The sequence below is a fragment of the Hylobates moloch genome, unplaced genomic scaffold, assembly GCF_009828535.3.
Source record: "Hylobates moloch isolate HMO894 unplaced genomic scaffold, HMol_V3 SCAFFOLD_6, whole genome shotgun sequence".
Lineage (NCBI taxonomy): Eukaryota > Metazoa > Chordata > Mammalia > Primates > Hylobatidae > Hylobates > Hylobates moloch.
In genome coordinates, this window is record NW_026652281.1 from 145,225,332 (window position 1) to 145,241,991 (window position 16,660).

At 43.6% G+C, this 16,660-nt stretch overlaps 1 protein-coding gene across 6 annotated transcripts in view; it reads left to right on the forward strand.

Annotated features, from left to right (window-relative positions):
- Positions 1-16,660, forward strand: part of TENM2 (teneurin transmembrane protein 2) — a 1,386,931-nt gene that overhangs the window by 1,247,989 nt on the left and 122,282 nt on the right. For all 6 annotated transcript variants that reach the window (XM_032158572.2, XM_032158571.2, XM_058440114.1 and 3 more), the window contains 2 exons: positions 1,772-1,972; positions 3,678-3,863. In XM_032158572.2, coding sequence (XP_032014463.1) covers positions 1,772-1,972; positions 3,678-3,863 — 387 coding nt within the window. The remainder of the gene's footprint in view (positions 1-1,771; positions 1,973-3,677; positions 3,864-16,660) is intronic.

Consider the following 16,660-nt stretch of genomic DNA (forward strand, 5'->3'; position numbering starts at 1 on the left):
GAGCCCAGGAGTTCACAACTAGCCTGGGCAACATAGCAAGACCCCATTTCTAGAGAAACAAAAACATAGCTGGACATGGCAGTGTGTGTCTGTGGTCCTAACTAGTCGGCAGGCTAAGGAAGGAGGATTACTTGAGCTCAGGTGTTCAAGACTACAATGAGCTATGATCATACCACTGCATTCTAGCCTAGGTGACAGAGCAAGACCCTATCTCAGAAAACAAACAAACAAACAAAAAAGACATTATTTTGTGCCCCATAGGGAAAGAAAAAAAGACGCTCAACATAATAAATGTCTTAGGAGATCCTACAGAAAGCTGAGACCCTGAGGAATTATCATCTTAGTGTAATAGTGAATTATTTAGAAACCGGAAGTCTTGCATATTTCAATCTTGGCATTGTGCAAGGAGAGAAAACAAAATTTTCTGAGAATTTAAACCGTAAGACGGCATGCATACACAGGAAAGATTTAATAACACTGTCAGTGTGGTCCATAAAAACCTCAAGAATAGAATTCAAAGTGGTCTCAAGCTAGCTGTGCCCCCAGGTGATAGAATAAGCAATCCTTTAATCTGGGCCAACAGGCCTGATTTGGAAGCTGTGAAAACGGGAGAAATATGTCTTAATTAAATAAGGTGATGATACATCCACATTTGTCAGATCCACAAAGCATCATCTGAGCCCTCTGCTAGACCGCCATTTCTCATTGAAACCACATATTACACAAAGAACCCTCTCCTCCAAATGACATTGTATCATTTCCTGAGAATACATAGGAATACATAAGAAAGCTGGGCTTCCTCTAAAAGGCCCTGTTTATTCAACCCTTAGATTGAATGGAGGTCCCAGGTTTGAGATCACATTTTCATGTGAAAAGTCCTGTCCTCAAGAACTGGCCTTTGTGGCTCACTCTCTCCTCCCTCTGAGTTTATTCAAGTTATGTACTGGATGTATATCCACTCTATTAAGATGGCCAAACAATCAGACAGTGAAACAGGCAAGAACCACAATGACTGGACTCTGCCCATCAACTCATCTGATTGACTGGTAGAAGGTCAGTGCCTCGGCCAGAGATAGCCATCCAGTCCCCTGGTGATTACCTGTAGAAAGGTGATCCCTTTTGGATCATTTTCACACCCAACTTCGCCTCTTCTATCCTGCACATTTACTAACTCCTTCGTGGGTGTGTGCTCAGAGAATGAATACTAATTTTAGACTTAGCCTAAGTGAAACCTCATTAGGAAAGTGACTCATTTATAAGTTTCATTGGTTTTCCTTTTCATCTTTTGTTACCTTTTGAAGTCAAGTGTTAGTAAAGTTACAATGAGCCTCTCTACTTTTCTCTCTTATAGTGAGGGGCAATCCAGTTTGGCAACACATGTAGAAACATGGCAGATATTCACATTCCTATCACAGATGCTCTGATATGATTCAGTCAAGGCCCTAATCTGTATAAGCACAAGATGCTAAAGGTGGAATGGCATACTTCTATATCTGACTTCTCCTAATTCTGCTTGAGAAATCCCCTTTTCTTTTCTCTTGCATCTTCTTCAAGTTTGAGATTTGGTGTTTGACAAATAAGAAGCCTTTTACTTTTTATGAGTGTTCTTCAGGTGACCACATAAGTATTTCTTGGGCTACTCCATTTGCTAGCAAGTGGATGGGCACTGGTGACCCACTGGTCCATTCAGCAGCAAGCCCATGTCTCGTGGCCCATCCTCCATGGGTGATTAATACTTTTATTCTTTGGTTTTTGTTTTTGTTTTTTTCAGTTGATTGCCTGGATCCCACCTGCTCCAGCCACGGAGTCTGTGTGAATGGAGAATGCCTGTGCAGCCCTGGCTGGGGTGGTCTGAACTGTGAGCTGGCGAGGGTCCAGTGCCCAGACCAGTGCAGTGGCCATGGCACGTACCTGCCTGACACGGGCCTCTGCAGCTGCGATCCCAATTGGATGGGTCCCGACTGCTCTGTTGGTAAGCCATAAGGTTTTCTCCTTCCTCTCTCCAATACTCCTGCCCTGTGTTCCATCCCATTCTCAGATGGATGGGAATCTACTCTTAATACTTAGCTTGGGATAAGGGGACTTTGATGAATCACATTGTGTCTTTCTCATTCTCTTCTCCTCAATCGTGGAGTCTGTGATCTTTGAGAAACAAACAAACAAAAAAGCACTGGGTTGGTTCCATCACCGCAAATGGATGAGGGGCCCAGGAGGGATGCTTCCATTTGCATTACAGGTTTTCTTATGTACATTCCCTAAAGGTACCAGAAAACAAAACAGAACAATTCAGCCCCAGACAAACTAAATGGAACATCCCATAAAACAGAAAAGAGGCTCCCTCGGGGTGCTGCGTGAACATGTTCTAAAGCTCTGTAATACTCCAGTGACAGGAAAATAAGTCGTGCTGTACACTTCATTTTCCTAAAATTTAGAGTATGTGTCTTCTCTCCAGAGTGACCTTAAAAGTGGAACAGTTCAACAGTTCAAACCAGTCCCAACCTTCCTGAGAAAGGTTCTGTTCACACTGACAAGTCCCTATCCAAGCAAGCGATCATTCCGCCCCCTTCCTCTGGGTAGTGAGACAGCTGTCAGATTGCCATGGCAATCAGGAAGGGAATAGATGGGAAGCTTTGCCTACAATGGGAAAGAAATGAATATTTCATTCCAAAAAGAAAAAAAAAAAGAAGAGTCAGTTAAAATGGGCTATTTTGGAATGTCTTCTCAGCCCACTCGACTCTGGCTTCAACTCTGATGCTGGTGGTCCTGGCAAGGCCGTGCAGATGATAGGAGGAGGCGGGGGTCCTAGATCCAAAGCCCAGTTATGCTGCAGATACGCTGTGTGACTTTGAGTGAGTCACTGGCCCCACTCCCCGGCCTGGTCTTCCTTCTCCTGGCATGCCAAGCCACGCCTCCCTCAGTAGACTGATGAAAGGATGAATGTCTGGCACGTGCTTGTCCTCGCGTGAGAGGTCTGGAATACCAGAGAGTGCATATCTGTCTGTCTGTCTCCTCCCCAAGCACAAAAGACTTTGAGCTCCTTTGAGAAAGAAGCTGTGTAAATGCAGCACAATTACAGCGGTCATTATTGCCGCCAAGGCACCGATCTGGGTAACGGGGGGATCTGCACTCATCATGGGAATGGAGCAGCGGGGTCCCCAACTGACCTCTTGTGCTTGGTCAGTTCAGGCTCTCAGTGGGGGAGGAATCCCAGCTGACTAGAGAGTCAGGATCCGTACATGGATCTTTTCAGGTGGGTACTTCCCGGTTAGCTTTGCCAAACTGGTTAGAATGGTCTCAATCTCTAGAAGAGTGGTTCTCACATTCTAGTGAGTATCAAAACCACCTGGAGGTCTGTGCTCCAACAAAATCTCTGAGTCCCATTCCCAGATCTTCTAATTCACTTGGTCCAACCAGGGCACAAGAATCTACATTTCTAACCAGTTCCCAGGTGATACTGATGCTGCTGGTCTGGGGGCCACACTTTGAGAATCACTTCTCTAGAAAAAAAGATCTAACAATGAATTGATACCCAGCCAAGGAGAGACAAGCCTCCAAAGATGACAGAGCTGCTGGGCCTCAGGGCCTGCTCCAGGGGTCCGGGCCATGTGCGTGGTCTGGACTCCGTGGAAGGTTTCACCAGCTGTGGTGTTGAGCTGTAATCATTGTTTTTCTTCCAGAAGTGTGCTCAGTAGACTGTGGCACTCACGGCGTCTGCATCGGGGGAGCCTGCCGCTGTGAAGAGGGCTGGACAGGCGCAGCGTGTGACCAGCGCGTGTGCCACCCCCGCTGCATTGAGCACGGGACCTGTAAAGATGGCAAATGTGAATGCCGAGAGGGCTGGAATGGTGAACACTGCACCATTGGTAGGCAAACGGCAGGCACCGAAACAGGCACATATTGCTTTATTTTCATAAATCGTAGATCTATAGTGACGGTCGCGCATGGCAACTGGCTGTTCCTTCAGGGACACAAGTGCTCTCCCACATTTCCTGCTGCCTCTCCAAATCTCCCAGGGGATAGGGAAAGAGAAAAATGAAGTCCCTAATTGGGAAGGGCTTTTCCTTGTTTCCAGGATTCTGAGTTGAAAGGAAAGGGACCAGAGCAGATAAGAAAACCCCTCCAAACTTCCAATCTCAGGGAGGGAGAAATGCACATGCATGGGAAATTGTTGGTGTCTGGGGGTTGCAAGCACCTCAAATCACTGTGGTCTGCAACTCTCCCCTTTTTAAATGCTCTCTCAGCTGGCTGGACCACTGGATCCCTGCTTGCTGGCAACAAGGTGAACTCACTAATTTTAGGCCAGGTTAGAGGCAGGCGGGACTCTCAGGTTCCCTCCTTAGCAGGTACCACCATAAGGTCCTGAGATTCCCCATCACCACCACCGTCATTAAATGTCTCCTCCTCTGGCCCCATTTTGTTCTCACTCAGCCACCTCTCTATAAAAGCTTCTTGACTAAGAACATTTTAAAGGTCATTTTCTTTGTTAAGAAGAAATAAGGCCGGGAGTGGTGGCTCATGCTTGTAATCCCAGCACTTTGGGAGGCCGAGGCAGGCGGATCATGAAGTCAGGAGATGGAGACCACGATGAAACCCCGTCTCTGCTAAAAATACAAAAAATTAGCCGGGCGTGGTGGCAGGCGCCCGTAGTCCCAGCTACTCGGGGAGGCTGAGGCAGGAGAATGGCGTGACCCCGGGAGGCGGAGCTTGCAGTGAGCTGAGATTGCGCCACTGCACTCCAGCCTGGGCGACAGAGCAAGACTCCGTCTCAAGAAAAAAAAAAAAAAAAAAGAAATAGTTTTGGAGTTTCTTCATTTTTATTTTTCTCTCTTTTTCGGCATAATTGTGATTTAGGGTAGGACTATACTGGATTAAATGTACCTAATCATCCCTTTGGTAGAGGAGCTGGGAGCCAATGCTCTTTGGCTTTCCACATCTCTCAGACAGTTGGAATGACAAAGTTGTCAACTTGAGCATCATTTTACCTCATTTTTACTTTTGTTGTTTAGTTAGATCAGGCCTAGGATCCATTTTTATACCAAGCTGGCTAATCTACTTGCCTGCATGGAAATTCTCAAAGCATTTCCAGCCAAACTACAGTTTGACCCCTTGAAGTTACCTTTGATCCCAGCCATCAAGTTTGAGACCCTCCCCTCTGTCCCAGCCTAACAACCCCAGTCACAGATGGGCCACCTGGAGTGAGAGACAGGGCTAGGAGCTTGCGCAGGGCTGATACTTGAGATCAGACTCAGTTTCCCATGCTGTTCATTTGGGTGGTTATACAGAGAGAAAGTGGACTGACTCTGTATTCGATTTCTTCCAGTTCCATCTGATTGGGCATCCGAGGGGCAGCATGCCAATCAGGGCCACGACCATAGCACTGGGACCCTGCTGGGACAGTCGGTTGGCAGTGAATTGTTTTTGCAATCTCTCGATGACGCTCCAGGTCTTGCTCCCCTGCAGCCGCTTTTATCCTCAGTTCCCTGCAGAGTCTGAGGAATAATTCAGAAGACTTTCAAGGGAGGGCTGTGCACAGCCCTATACTGAGACAGTTCTTACAATAGCTTCCATTCATCAGGGGCATTCCTTTTGCTGCTGTACTATTGCATGCCTGGGTGTTATTTAAATAGAGATTCCCCTCCCCATATCTCCATTGCCCCAAATCCTCCCCTCAAAAGCTCTTGCCAGTCATCAGCGTTGTGGTAGATAATCCTACTTTCTTTTAATTCATGCAATCCAACTTCACCTCCCCTTTGCTCCCCCTTCCCACATCTGGGGGACAGAGGGGCAGGGTTAGTGTTTCCACAATGATGCCTGCTGGCTCTCTCCTACCTACAATCTGTCTTTACTTTGGAAATAGCTCACAAGAGGGCAGTCCAGATGGATTTGAGCAGGAGTTGCCAAACTACGGCCAGAGGGCCAAATCTGGCCTGCTGCCTGTTTTTCCATGGCTTGCCAGCTAAGAATAGTTTTTACATTTTCTAAGGGTTGAAAACAAATCCAAAGAAAACTATTTCCTGGCATGTGACAATGATATGAAATTCACATTTCAGTGACCATAAACAAAGTATTATTACAGGACACCCACACCCATTCATTGATGCCTCGTCAGCTTCCATGCCACCTGTCAGCACTGAGTAATTAGGAAACCGCATGGCCCACAAAGCTGCTTGTGTGGCCCGTTATGGAGAAAAAAAAAAGAAAAGCTAACTACTGAATTGCACAAATCTTGATGGATAGAGGGGAGAAAAGCAAGGCAGGTCCACACCCCCATTAAGAAAAGGACACCAAATGTAGCTTGAAGGATCTGAGGGGTCTACTCCAGATATCACAGAGTGGGAGTGGAGAAAAAAACAATAGATGTGCTGAAATGCTTCCGGGGCCCTTGAAAAAGAGATGAGAAGATGACAACTTTGGTCTCAGTAGAGAACAGCTAGGAATTGGCCAACAAGAGAACATAGATGTTTCGGTCAAGCTAGCCCTTTGGGTGAGATAAGCTGGAAAAAAAGGTGTTTTTGCTACTTGAAGTGTTTGGTACAGGTTTCACATCTTTGTGAGATGACATACATGAGTTCTTGAGAGACATTCAGAAAGTGTAAATTGATATGCCAGCTAAAGCTCCCAAAATGAAGCGAGTGCTGGTCCAGTGTAGTCTCTTGTTCAGAACGATGATCTCCTGTGACTTTAGAGTTTGTGCTCTGTGTGTTATAAAGACCTTTACTACCAAAGCCTTTTCTTGTGAGAAATTAGGGCTCTGTGGCTTTATTAATAGGACATGTTCCATCTCCTTATAGTTATGTTCACTGTGGTTTTCTCAAAAACAAAGCCAAGCATACCTTGATCAGTGAGATTTGCCATTCAAAAACCAGAGAGATGTTCATGCATGCATAATTGCATCTTTTGCTTTTCTATCTCTGGCCCCCAGAGCTGATTTGTGGAGTTTTAGTCTTCTAGTTTGAGCAGACACTCCTGTCATTTCATTTAAAGTAAATACCACAATTTACAAGCCCAGCTCAGTTCTCCTCCTTGGGGATACTGACAGAGAGGAGACGGGGGCTCTTTGGTCCTTTCCAAGCGCAGCCTCAAATGCTATATTTTGAAAATAGAAAATACATAAAAATGACATGGTACCAAGTCAGCAAACAATGCATAGGGAAATTTCGGGTAAGGCAGAATTGTGGGAGTTAGTGTTGGACACTTGGCTTGTCTGTGGCCTGTTTTCAAAAGGTCATGGTGAGGTAGTTTTCTTGGGGTCATTGCAAATAGTCAACTGAACAATTCACTTTAGTCCTTGTGGATTACATTTACTGTACTAAAAGAATCAAAAAGAGAAATAGGGAAAAAAGATGAGGACACAAGGACAGACTTCTAAAACTTAGGTGGAAGCCCCAGGATCAGTCCATGTTTGGTTAATGCCTTTCTGGAATTTGCAACCAAATTATTTATATTTGAAAATGTAGTAGAGATTGCTAAAGATTTAAATATAAGGTATAAGACTTCAGTGTTAACTGTTAGAGCTAACTTATTGGCAGACTGGATTCTACCAAGCAATGATTGTTGTATAACCTTTTCCTTAAAAGTTAAATATATGGCATGGCTAATATCTACAGATTTGTGTAGATAAAAAATATACTTTGAATACATATCAGCCACAATTCATGTGTATCTTTGGAATATATTGGCATTTTTTGTATAGTGTGCAGTTTACTCTTATGACTAGAGCAGACGGCACATTGTGTGGCTAGAAGAGGTTTATTCTTTAAACGTAATTTTAAAATGGATTGTTGCTCCTGTCATCTGCCACCACCACCACCATCACCCCTTATTAATACTGGGACCTAGGCCAGGCACAGTAGCTCATGCCTGTAATCCCAACACTTTGGGAGGCTGAGGTAGACAGATCACTTGAGATCAGGAGTTTGAGACCAGCCTGACCAACATGGTGAAACCCTGTCACTACAAAAATTAGCTGGGCATGGTGGTACATGCCTATAGTCCCAGCTACTTGGGAGGCCAGTGGGAGAATCGCTTGAGCCCAGGGAGGCAGAGATTGCAGTGAGCCAAGGTCACGCCATGGCACTCCAGCCTGAGTGACAGAGCGAGATCCTGTCTAAAAAAAATACTGGGAACTAACATCAAAAGGCCATGCGAAGGCTGTAACACCAGGGCATGGAGGAGCTATAGAATTTGCATAATCATAGGTCAAAATCGCTAAGAACTATACATCGTAAATGTAGATCAGCGTCTCATGAAGGGGTAAAGTAGATGTTAGCGTGTGTTAATGAGCAGAACAACTGGGCAAAATGCAAAAAGAAGCCAACATTTGCATTGCCGGGGAATCAAGGAGGGAAGCTACATGCTAACTGTGGACTCTTGCAATTATCTCCTGAACATGGGCTATCCAGACATCTGCTCTGAATAATACAAACTAACCCGCAGACTAAATCTGCCCACACTGGGCACTTCCCAACCCTGAGTGAACTGTTTGGTATCTGGGTAGTGAGTAAAGGCTGCAATGGTTATTTCAACTTGTGTATTTTATCTATGTGGTCCTAACCTCCGATTTCATCTCAGAATCATAAGGGCTTGATTCCTAGGACCTTGTGAGGCTGAGTGACCTGCCCGGGTGCCACAAGTCAGAACAGTTTTCTTTTCCCTGTATCACACTGGGCCCTTGTATTTTTCCTCTTTAATTGGTTGGGGAAAGAAATCGGTGCTTGTGATGTTAATAAGGAAAATGAATCTTTACCCAAGGTAAAACCAGCCCTGCGATGATCCGATGTGCTGATTAAGTGATTGTCATCAGAAGTAGACAGGGTCACAGTCCAAGAGGGAGAGTGCTTCAGAACAATAGGGAACAGGTTGGGAAGAAAGTGACTGTCAGAATTAACCAACTTCAGACTGAGGACAGCTGCTTCTGAATCTCATTCCAGTCTCATTCTAAGTTATGAAAACTTTTTGTTTCTTGTGGCTATTGTCCTTGAACACTTGAGCTTTCATGAGTCTACAATGAGATCAAGTTGAGATGAAATTAGCCACTGTGGAGCCATCCTTACCACCAGGCCTGTGGAAGCAGCTAATTCTCTGATTGGTTAATTAACCTATTCCTCCAGGGGCTCTTATTAGAACTATCCTTGGAGTTCCTTTTTTTATTTTAAGTGAAAACCTAAAGCGTTGGCCTTTCACGGATAAAGATTATGGATAAACTTTTAACAGAATGCAAAAGCCGTTCCATTGCTGATTCTCCGCCACCACCCCCCTATAATTTGGCCAAAACATGAGCTTCCTTACTGCAGATCAGGAGTCACCACATGCCCAGAAGTTCTTTTTGAGTCCGGGTCACACAGTCTGCCAGAGGTTTCCTATCCAATCCCAGAACAAGGACTGGGAGGCAGACTTACAGAAACATGTTTTCACATCACTGCAAAAAAAAGGAAAGAAAATAACTGCTTTACAAGCAGCGACAGTCTCATCACTGGAAGCGTTTGCTTTCTTGTCCTAGACGTTGAAGGGCTTTCAGCATCAGTTGAAACATAGACAAGATAGACACAAACTACATTCTAACTTTATGACTCATCGTTCTGTAGTTTAGATGGAAGCATTTTTTGTATTTCTATGTGATTTAGTAATGTCTGCTCATGTTATGAGCGCTCATCAAAAAGAAAAGAGGAGAAGAATTCTTGGTGTTTTAGCTCTGTGGGGAGACAGTGATTTGTGTCATCCTCTGCGCTGTTCCTTCACTGTTTCAGGGGAACTGGTTTGATGGACTAGCTTGTGGCTTACAGTGATGGGGCCAAGCTTGCTGAGTCAATAGTTTGATATAAGGTATTCCTTCCTGACTTCACCAGAGCAAAGAATTGAACAGTTTGGAACTCTTGAAACATAAACTCATGGATGAGAGTTAACATAATGAAGATTCCAGGCTCAAAGAAAGCAGAACATGTAATAAGAGCTGTTGAAAAACATGGGATGCATTGTCCTAATGTATAGTGAGTGTTCTGCACTTGAGCTTTTATAGGGAATCCACGTGCCTTCCAAGTCTATGACTCAGCTTTCACAATACACACTAAAGATTTTCTGTCAAAGGAGAAGGGAAAACAAAGTGGTTTCTGGAGAGCTGAGCTCCCTTAGATGTTTGTGGTGGACATCTTTCTTATCACTTGGTAGCCAATTCATTGTGGTATCATGAACAATAGACTGGCTGATGAAGGAGGACATCTGTGTTCTAGCTTTGACTCTACCATATACATTTTGTATATCCTGGAGCAAGTCACCAAGCCTTCCCGACCTCAGTTTCTCCATATGGCAAATGAAAGGGCTGGATCACATCATTGCCTTCCAGGGCATGATACACAAACTCGAGATGCTTTTCATTGGTGTACAAATATACCTTATTGAATAGTCATGTAGGGCTTTTAAAAATAGATACAGTATTAGGAAAAAATATAACTAGCACATCAAACTGATGATTATACAGCTATTATTGCTTAGGGAGGGGGCAAAAGTAGGTAGTGATATTAGGCCTGAGTAAATTTAAAGAAAAATATTAAGTAAATAGTACAGATATTGCAAATGTCATAAGTGCAGCCTGTGATTGACTGAATTTAGAACACACTTGAATGAGCTGATCTCTAAGGACCTGTCCATTTCTAGGATTTCATTACTTTTGATGCAGAAGCATGTGAATGGGCTATTCTAATGCAATCAAGCCTTTCTCTCTTCTGTAAGGCAGGTTTTCAATGTAGGCTCCCATAATATGCACTAAAGACTTTACATTCAAGGGATAGATACAGCAGAGTGCTGCCCAGCTGATGAGGCATTGTTGAATTATTGAGGATAGTGAATATGGAGCTTTTGTTTGTTTGTTTGTCTGCTCACCTCAGCTCCAATTTATATCTGGTTTACCTAGGGAATCTTTCGTACATTGAAAAACTTCCTTGCATAAGTTGAATCATCAGGCCCCACTTCATCCATTTATATTTTTTAATAAAAAGAAAAGACATGGCTCATCCATCCATATCTGCTTCACTTGAATCCAGAGAAATGCAAGCATGATAACAAAGTTTTTAAGAACACAGGATTCTGTGGCAAGACGTGGTGGCTCATGCCTGTAATCCCAGCACTTTGGGAGGCTGGGGCGGGCAGATCACCTGAGATCAGGAGTTTGAGACCAGCCTGGCCAATATGGTGAAACCTCGCCTCTACTAAACTTACAAAAATTAGCCAGGTATGGTGGCGCACACCTGTAATCCCAGCTACTCAGGAGGCTGAGCCATGAGAATCCCTTGAACCCAGGAGGTGGAAGTTGCAGTGAGTTGAGATCATGCCACTGCACTCTAGCCTGGGTGACAGAGTGAGACTCCATTTCAAAAAAAAAAAAAAGCAGGCTCTTATGTCATTCTACCTGAGATTAAATCCTGGCAGCTTTTCTAACCTTTATGTGTCTCAGTTTCTTTGTCTGTAAAATACCAAATAGCACCTATCTCACTGGGACATATGTAAAGTACTTGGCACAGTGCCTACCATAAAGTAAGAGCCAGATACATGTAAGCTGTTATCATCGTCACCATCATTGTCTAGTGCCAATGCAGGACAAATTGCCAGGTGTGGTGGCTCATGCCTGTAATCCCAGCACTTTGGGAGGCCGAGGCGGGTGGATCGCCTGAGGTCAGGAGTTCGAGATCAGCCTGGCCTACATAGTGAAACCCCATCTCTACTAAAAATACAAAAAATTAGCTGGGTGTGGTGGCGAGCACCTGTAATCCCAGCTACTCAGGAGGCTGAGGCAGGAGAATCGCTTGAACTCAGGAGGCAGAGGTTGCAGTGAGCCGAGATTGCGCCATTGCACTCCAGCCTGGGCAACAAGAGCGAAACTCTGTCTCAAAAGAAAAAAAAAAATTCTCATTAGACATTTCTTCCACTTCTAACCTCCCTTTCACAAATTTGCTTCCAATCCATCAAGAAGTTAGTAGCATGTCAAAATCACACCCACCCACTTTTCCAAACAAAGGTTGTTCAGCAACCTGCTGGCTTCTGGTTCTTACAGACAAACATAAACTGCCTCTCTCACCCAGAATGGAACCTGCTTATTTTACCAGATGGCCTCATTGATTGTATGTAGAAGAAGGAAGCTGGCATTTCTCAAGTTTGAGGATGCTGCCTAGCCAGCGTCTTAGAACACAGCATCCTGTCTTTCCTTCTCTTACTTCTTTTCATTCCTCATGACTCTCTATTCCAAGGTTATATTTGCATGGGCTCTGAGCATCAAGAATCATTTAGGAGACCCAAATTTGACTCAATCAAGTACCACACATGCCTTCTGGAAAATCAAGACTCTCATTGATTCTGTCCCCATTCAGCCTGATAAACTTCACAATTACCCTCATTCCTTCCACGCTGCAGTTTCTTGGCTCCTTTGGACCATGACCCATGTGTAATATCTGGGGATTCCATGCAGTTTTTTGGTTTATCTCCTAGGTTATCTGCAGCCACAGAGGATACCCCAGATGTTCATGTAAGCAGCAGACTTTGCTTTTCCTTCCAAGTTTCCTGTCTAATTGGGTTCAATCTTTACCAACCCTCTTTTTTCATAGCATTCTATTTCACGAGCTCTTCTTTAAAAGCTTGCTGTTATTGCCTTTGGAAAATAGAATGCCATCATCTTGAAAACCTGCCAGTCAAAAATGGGGTTTATTGCTTGCTTCTTTATCCTTTTCACCATGCATTTATATGCATTGTTATAATCAGACCCACAAGAGGTAACCACATCATTGGCTATTATTGAACTTTTCCATTAATGGGTAATAAAGAACCCACACAAAATAGCAGCTACACGAAATTTAAGTATTTCATCATAAACAGTCTCAGGATAATTAGAATGGATTAAGTTACAAGAGAAAATGCATTTAGTTAATCTTCCCTCTAATTAAAAAAAAATCCCTAGTTTTAAGTAAAGTGTTTGTTTTTAAAAACATATTTTCATTGTAATCAGTAAAGGAGAAGCCTGTTTGGTCCCCAGTGATAGGATGAAACATCTGCAAAGCTACCAGCCAGTGTTTTTTTGGTTTTTGGTTTTGGGCAGGGGTTTTATTATTAAGGTCCTTAAAGAATGAGTCTGGTCTTTTCCCATTGCTGTTACCAATAGCCTCATTCCATAGTCCATGGTAGCATTACTTTCTGTTCTGAGATCACTGATGATGTGGTTGACTCCCCTTGACCAACAAGTGTCAAGTGAGAAGATTAACTCAGCAGATGTTTATATATTCTGACTGAGCTGGGGTAAGAGTCAAGATGAAACTAGTAGGCGACGTGAGAAGTTTTCAAGATAGAACGGACACATGCTCCAGCCCTTCATGGTGCTATTCCAAGACAGCTAGGACCAAAATCACCCTAAGCCCTACAAGTGTGTCCCACAAATAAGGAATCATTCACATCACCTCGCCAATTTCTTGGCTCATCCCAACTGCAAAGCTCGCTCCACACTTTCACCCCAAGGGCCTCTGGAAGTTTCCAAGAGTGTCTCGCATGCTCATATTTAACCCAATCTGATTTTGCAAGCCTGGTCCCTTCATTGAAACCTGCTGCCTGAGAAATACACTTACAGGGACTCCTACAGCACTGCCCCTACTGCCAGGATCCATGCCAAGGATGTGATCCCCCGTGCCAGCAGCACCATTGGTGGTCACGCTACTGAAGTCCTGCTGTGTTTACACAGTAAAGGAGAGAACACCACACTCCCCAGCTTTATCAACTGGTCCAAAGTTCCTTTGAGAAGACAAACCTTCACTTTTTGCCAATAGTGGCTCTCCCATACATCAAGGTTTTGTCTCAGCGCTGAGCTGTCGAACAGACACCACAGAGTCCTTTTTGTATCCTCACCTCTCCTCACCCTTAGACAGGCTCTCAACCCAGGGTAGTGGAGGATGCTTACAAGTTCTTTAAGCTCAGCCAGTCTCTGAATCCCAGTTTATACTCAGTCAGGACCCCTACCATTTAGATAAGCGGCTCTTTAAGAAAATCCTTTTCTCTTCATTTAGGTTAAGGGTTGCCTTCATTTTCAGCCAGCTCAACTGCAAATGCATGAGCCCCTGTGATCTCCCTCCTTCATAATAATCGCATCCCAGTTGGAATGGAGAGGGGACTGCTTACATATCCCCTAGACTCCAGGTTCCAAACAGTTTCAGCACAGCTCTTTGAGGCCGCTCCATTTAATCATGCACGAGACCCAGCACCATGCAGTGCAAACTGAACATCACAAAAACTATGTCCTGCCAGTCCCCAGAGAAAGAAAGGGTTAACCAATGGTCTAGAGACAGAAAGCCCCACATAATTGCTGCCCAGGAGGAATTAAAAGAGCTGAGAATCCTGGGCTATACATTCCAAGTTTAGCCACCACAGCACCTGGTCAAATTAGCAATGAAGTTGGTTAGAGGTTGGCCCAGAAGGGTCATCTTTCCAAAGCTGTAAGCAGAGGGAGAAGCTCTGATAAGTGTGAATTGCATTTCATTATTTCAAAAATTATGCTTTAACTTCAAGAGGGATTGCCAGACAGCCCTGTCTAGGTGTCTAGAAACAATGCCAGGGAGTGGGGGAGTCCCCAAGATTACAAAATAACCACCTCACAAGCACAGAGGAAATGTTTGTACCTGATTTTATTCCAACAAGTTAGCCAGCTGTCAATCACCGGTCATGCTATTGCATCTGAAACACACCCTGTCTAATGACACAAAACTCAAAACGGTGGCTTCTGCTGTGCAGATAGCATCTTGGCAACAGGGCAAGGAGATTGTTTCCCTACATTAGGTGTGTGTGAGCCCAGAAAGCCTAAATGTCACTGATGATTGCAATCCCTGTGAATAAGAAAAGAGATTGAAGATACCAGAGGCAGTGTGAGAAACTAGCTTTTTCCTATTAATCCCAGCAAAGCAGGCAAGTCAAGTTGGGTCCCTTAAGCATGTTACTGTCAACTTCTTGCTATATGTTGAATATGAACTGGTTTAACTTTTTGCTTCCATTTAATGGGGCCAAGAAAGATCAGTATCTATTCACTTACAGACCTGCTCCCTGGAGGTCTGTTACAGGAAATGTTATCATATCCTAGAGAGAAGCCTATCACAGACAACGGTCTACCCAGAATTAAGCAGTTTAAAATGCATAATACACAACAAAACCCCCTCCAAATTTCAGTCATCTCCCACGTTATGTTTATAGAATGTAACATCTTTTCTCTTTGCTATTAACATTCTTTGTCAATGCTTGGCTATGGCTGGTTTTATGCATTCCAAGTTTGAGGCAGTGTGGGGAATTATGTAGGAAAAGAATTAAATACCTGAGATTTGGGATCAAACAGGACTGCCTTCAAATCCACCTTCCATCACTTGCAAGTTGGGTGACCTTTAACAAGCTATGTGTCTTCAGTAAGCCTCAGTTTTTCCTATCTGTAAATTGGGAATAATAAATAATACCTATGACCTACTGTATTGAGGATTTCACTGATGGAGAGCACTTAACATATGCTTGCTACTCTGTAAATGTTAGCTTAAAAATTATTAACACCACACTTTAATATCTTTACTGTAGTTTCTCAAATGTGTCTTCACAGAGTGAATGGTTAAGAAAATTGTAGAGATAGCAAACAACCCAAAATTTCCCAAAGGGTCCAAAATTCCAGAAAGAGAAGCCAAGGGTGCCACACCTCATGTGTCCACACAGGTGCTCGTGGCCCTCCTCCTATTTCACTGTTCCAAGACAAGTTCCTTGGAACACCTGGCTTCTATTCCATTCAGAAGGGAGCACAGGGAGAGAGAGGAAAGCAGGAAGGGATATGGAAGTGGCCCACTTAGGATCCAATTGCTGGTTTTAAGAACATGGTGTTCTAAACATCAATAAGAAAGCCACACACATCATCCATGGTAACGTGTCTGGGGTCTACACCACCTCCATCTCTTTCCAGATGGGCAGTGATAACTATATTCAATCATTTGGAAAACATTCATTGAGTACCTAACATGTGCCAGCACAGTACTGGGTGTGACACGTAAGCCACCTCTGTGTGAATATCACCGAGGCAGCAAGGACAAGAAAGAAGTGGTTTGCAGAGGGTGGTAATCATGGGAACTTCAGACCTCAGCTGCCCTTTTGCCCACTTGAGACTTTGATGTTTTCTAACCCAAGACACCCGTCTCAGTGTTTCTGTCAATAATTTTTGGTCAATTTTTCAACATTGTCCTTGCTCAAGCTTCCCAAGGAGATCAATGTAAGGATGGAGGGCTTTAACTTCAAACAGTAGTTTAAATTCATTTGCAACACAATGTAATTGCATAAAAGAAAGTAGTCAAGTATCAAACTGTATGGATACATACAAATGACTCCCTCATAAGTGTTAACATCTTCCACAATGGAGGAAACTTAGTTAAAGCAAATGAAGGTGGCAACTCATTAAAATTTGATTTTCCCTCCTATCCTTTTTTATCTTTTAATCCTCCGTATATGGCACAACTTGTTCTGTTAAATAACACTCATTAATGAAATCTCATCTTCTCTTAGCTATATCTATTTTCTTTATTTTGAAAACCTTCAGATGCTTATAATCTAATTTAGTTAGATTACTGCTTGGACATCTCTAAGTAGGAAAACTTTGAGCTTTTAAGGTGGAATTACTGAC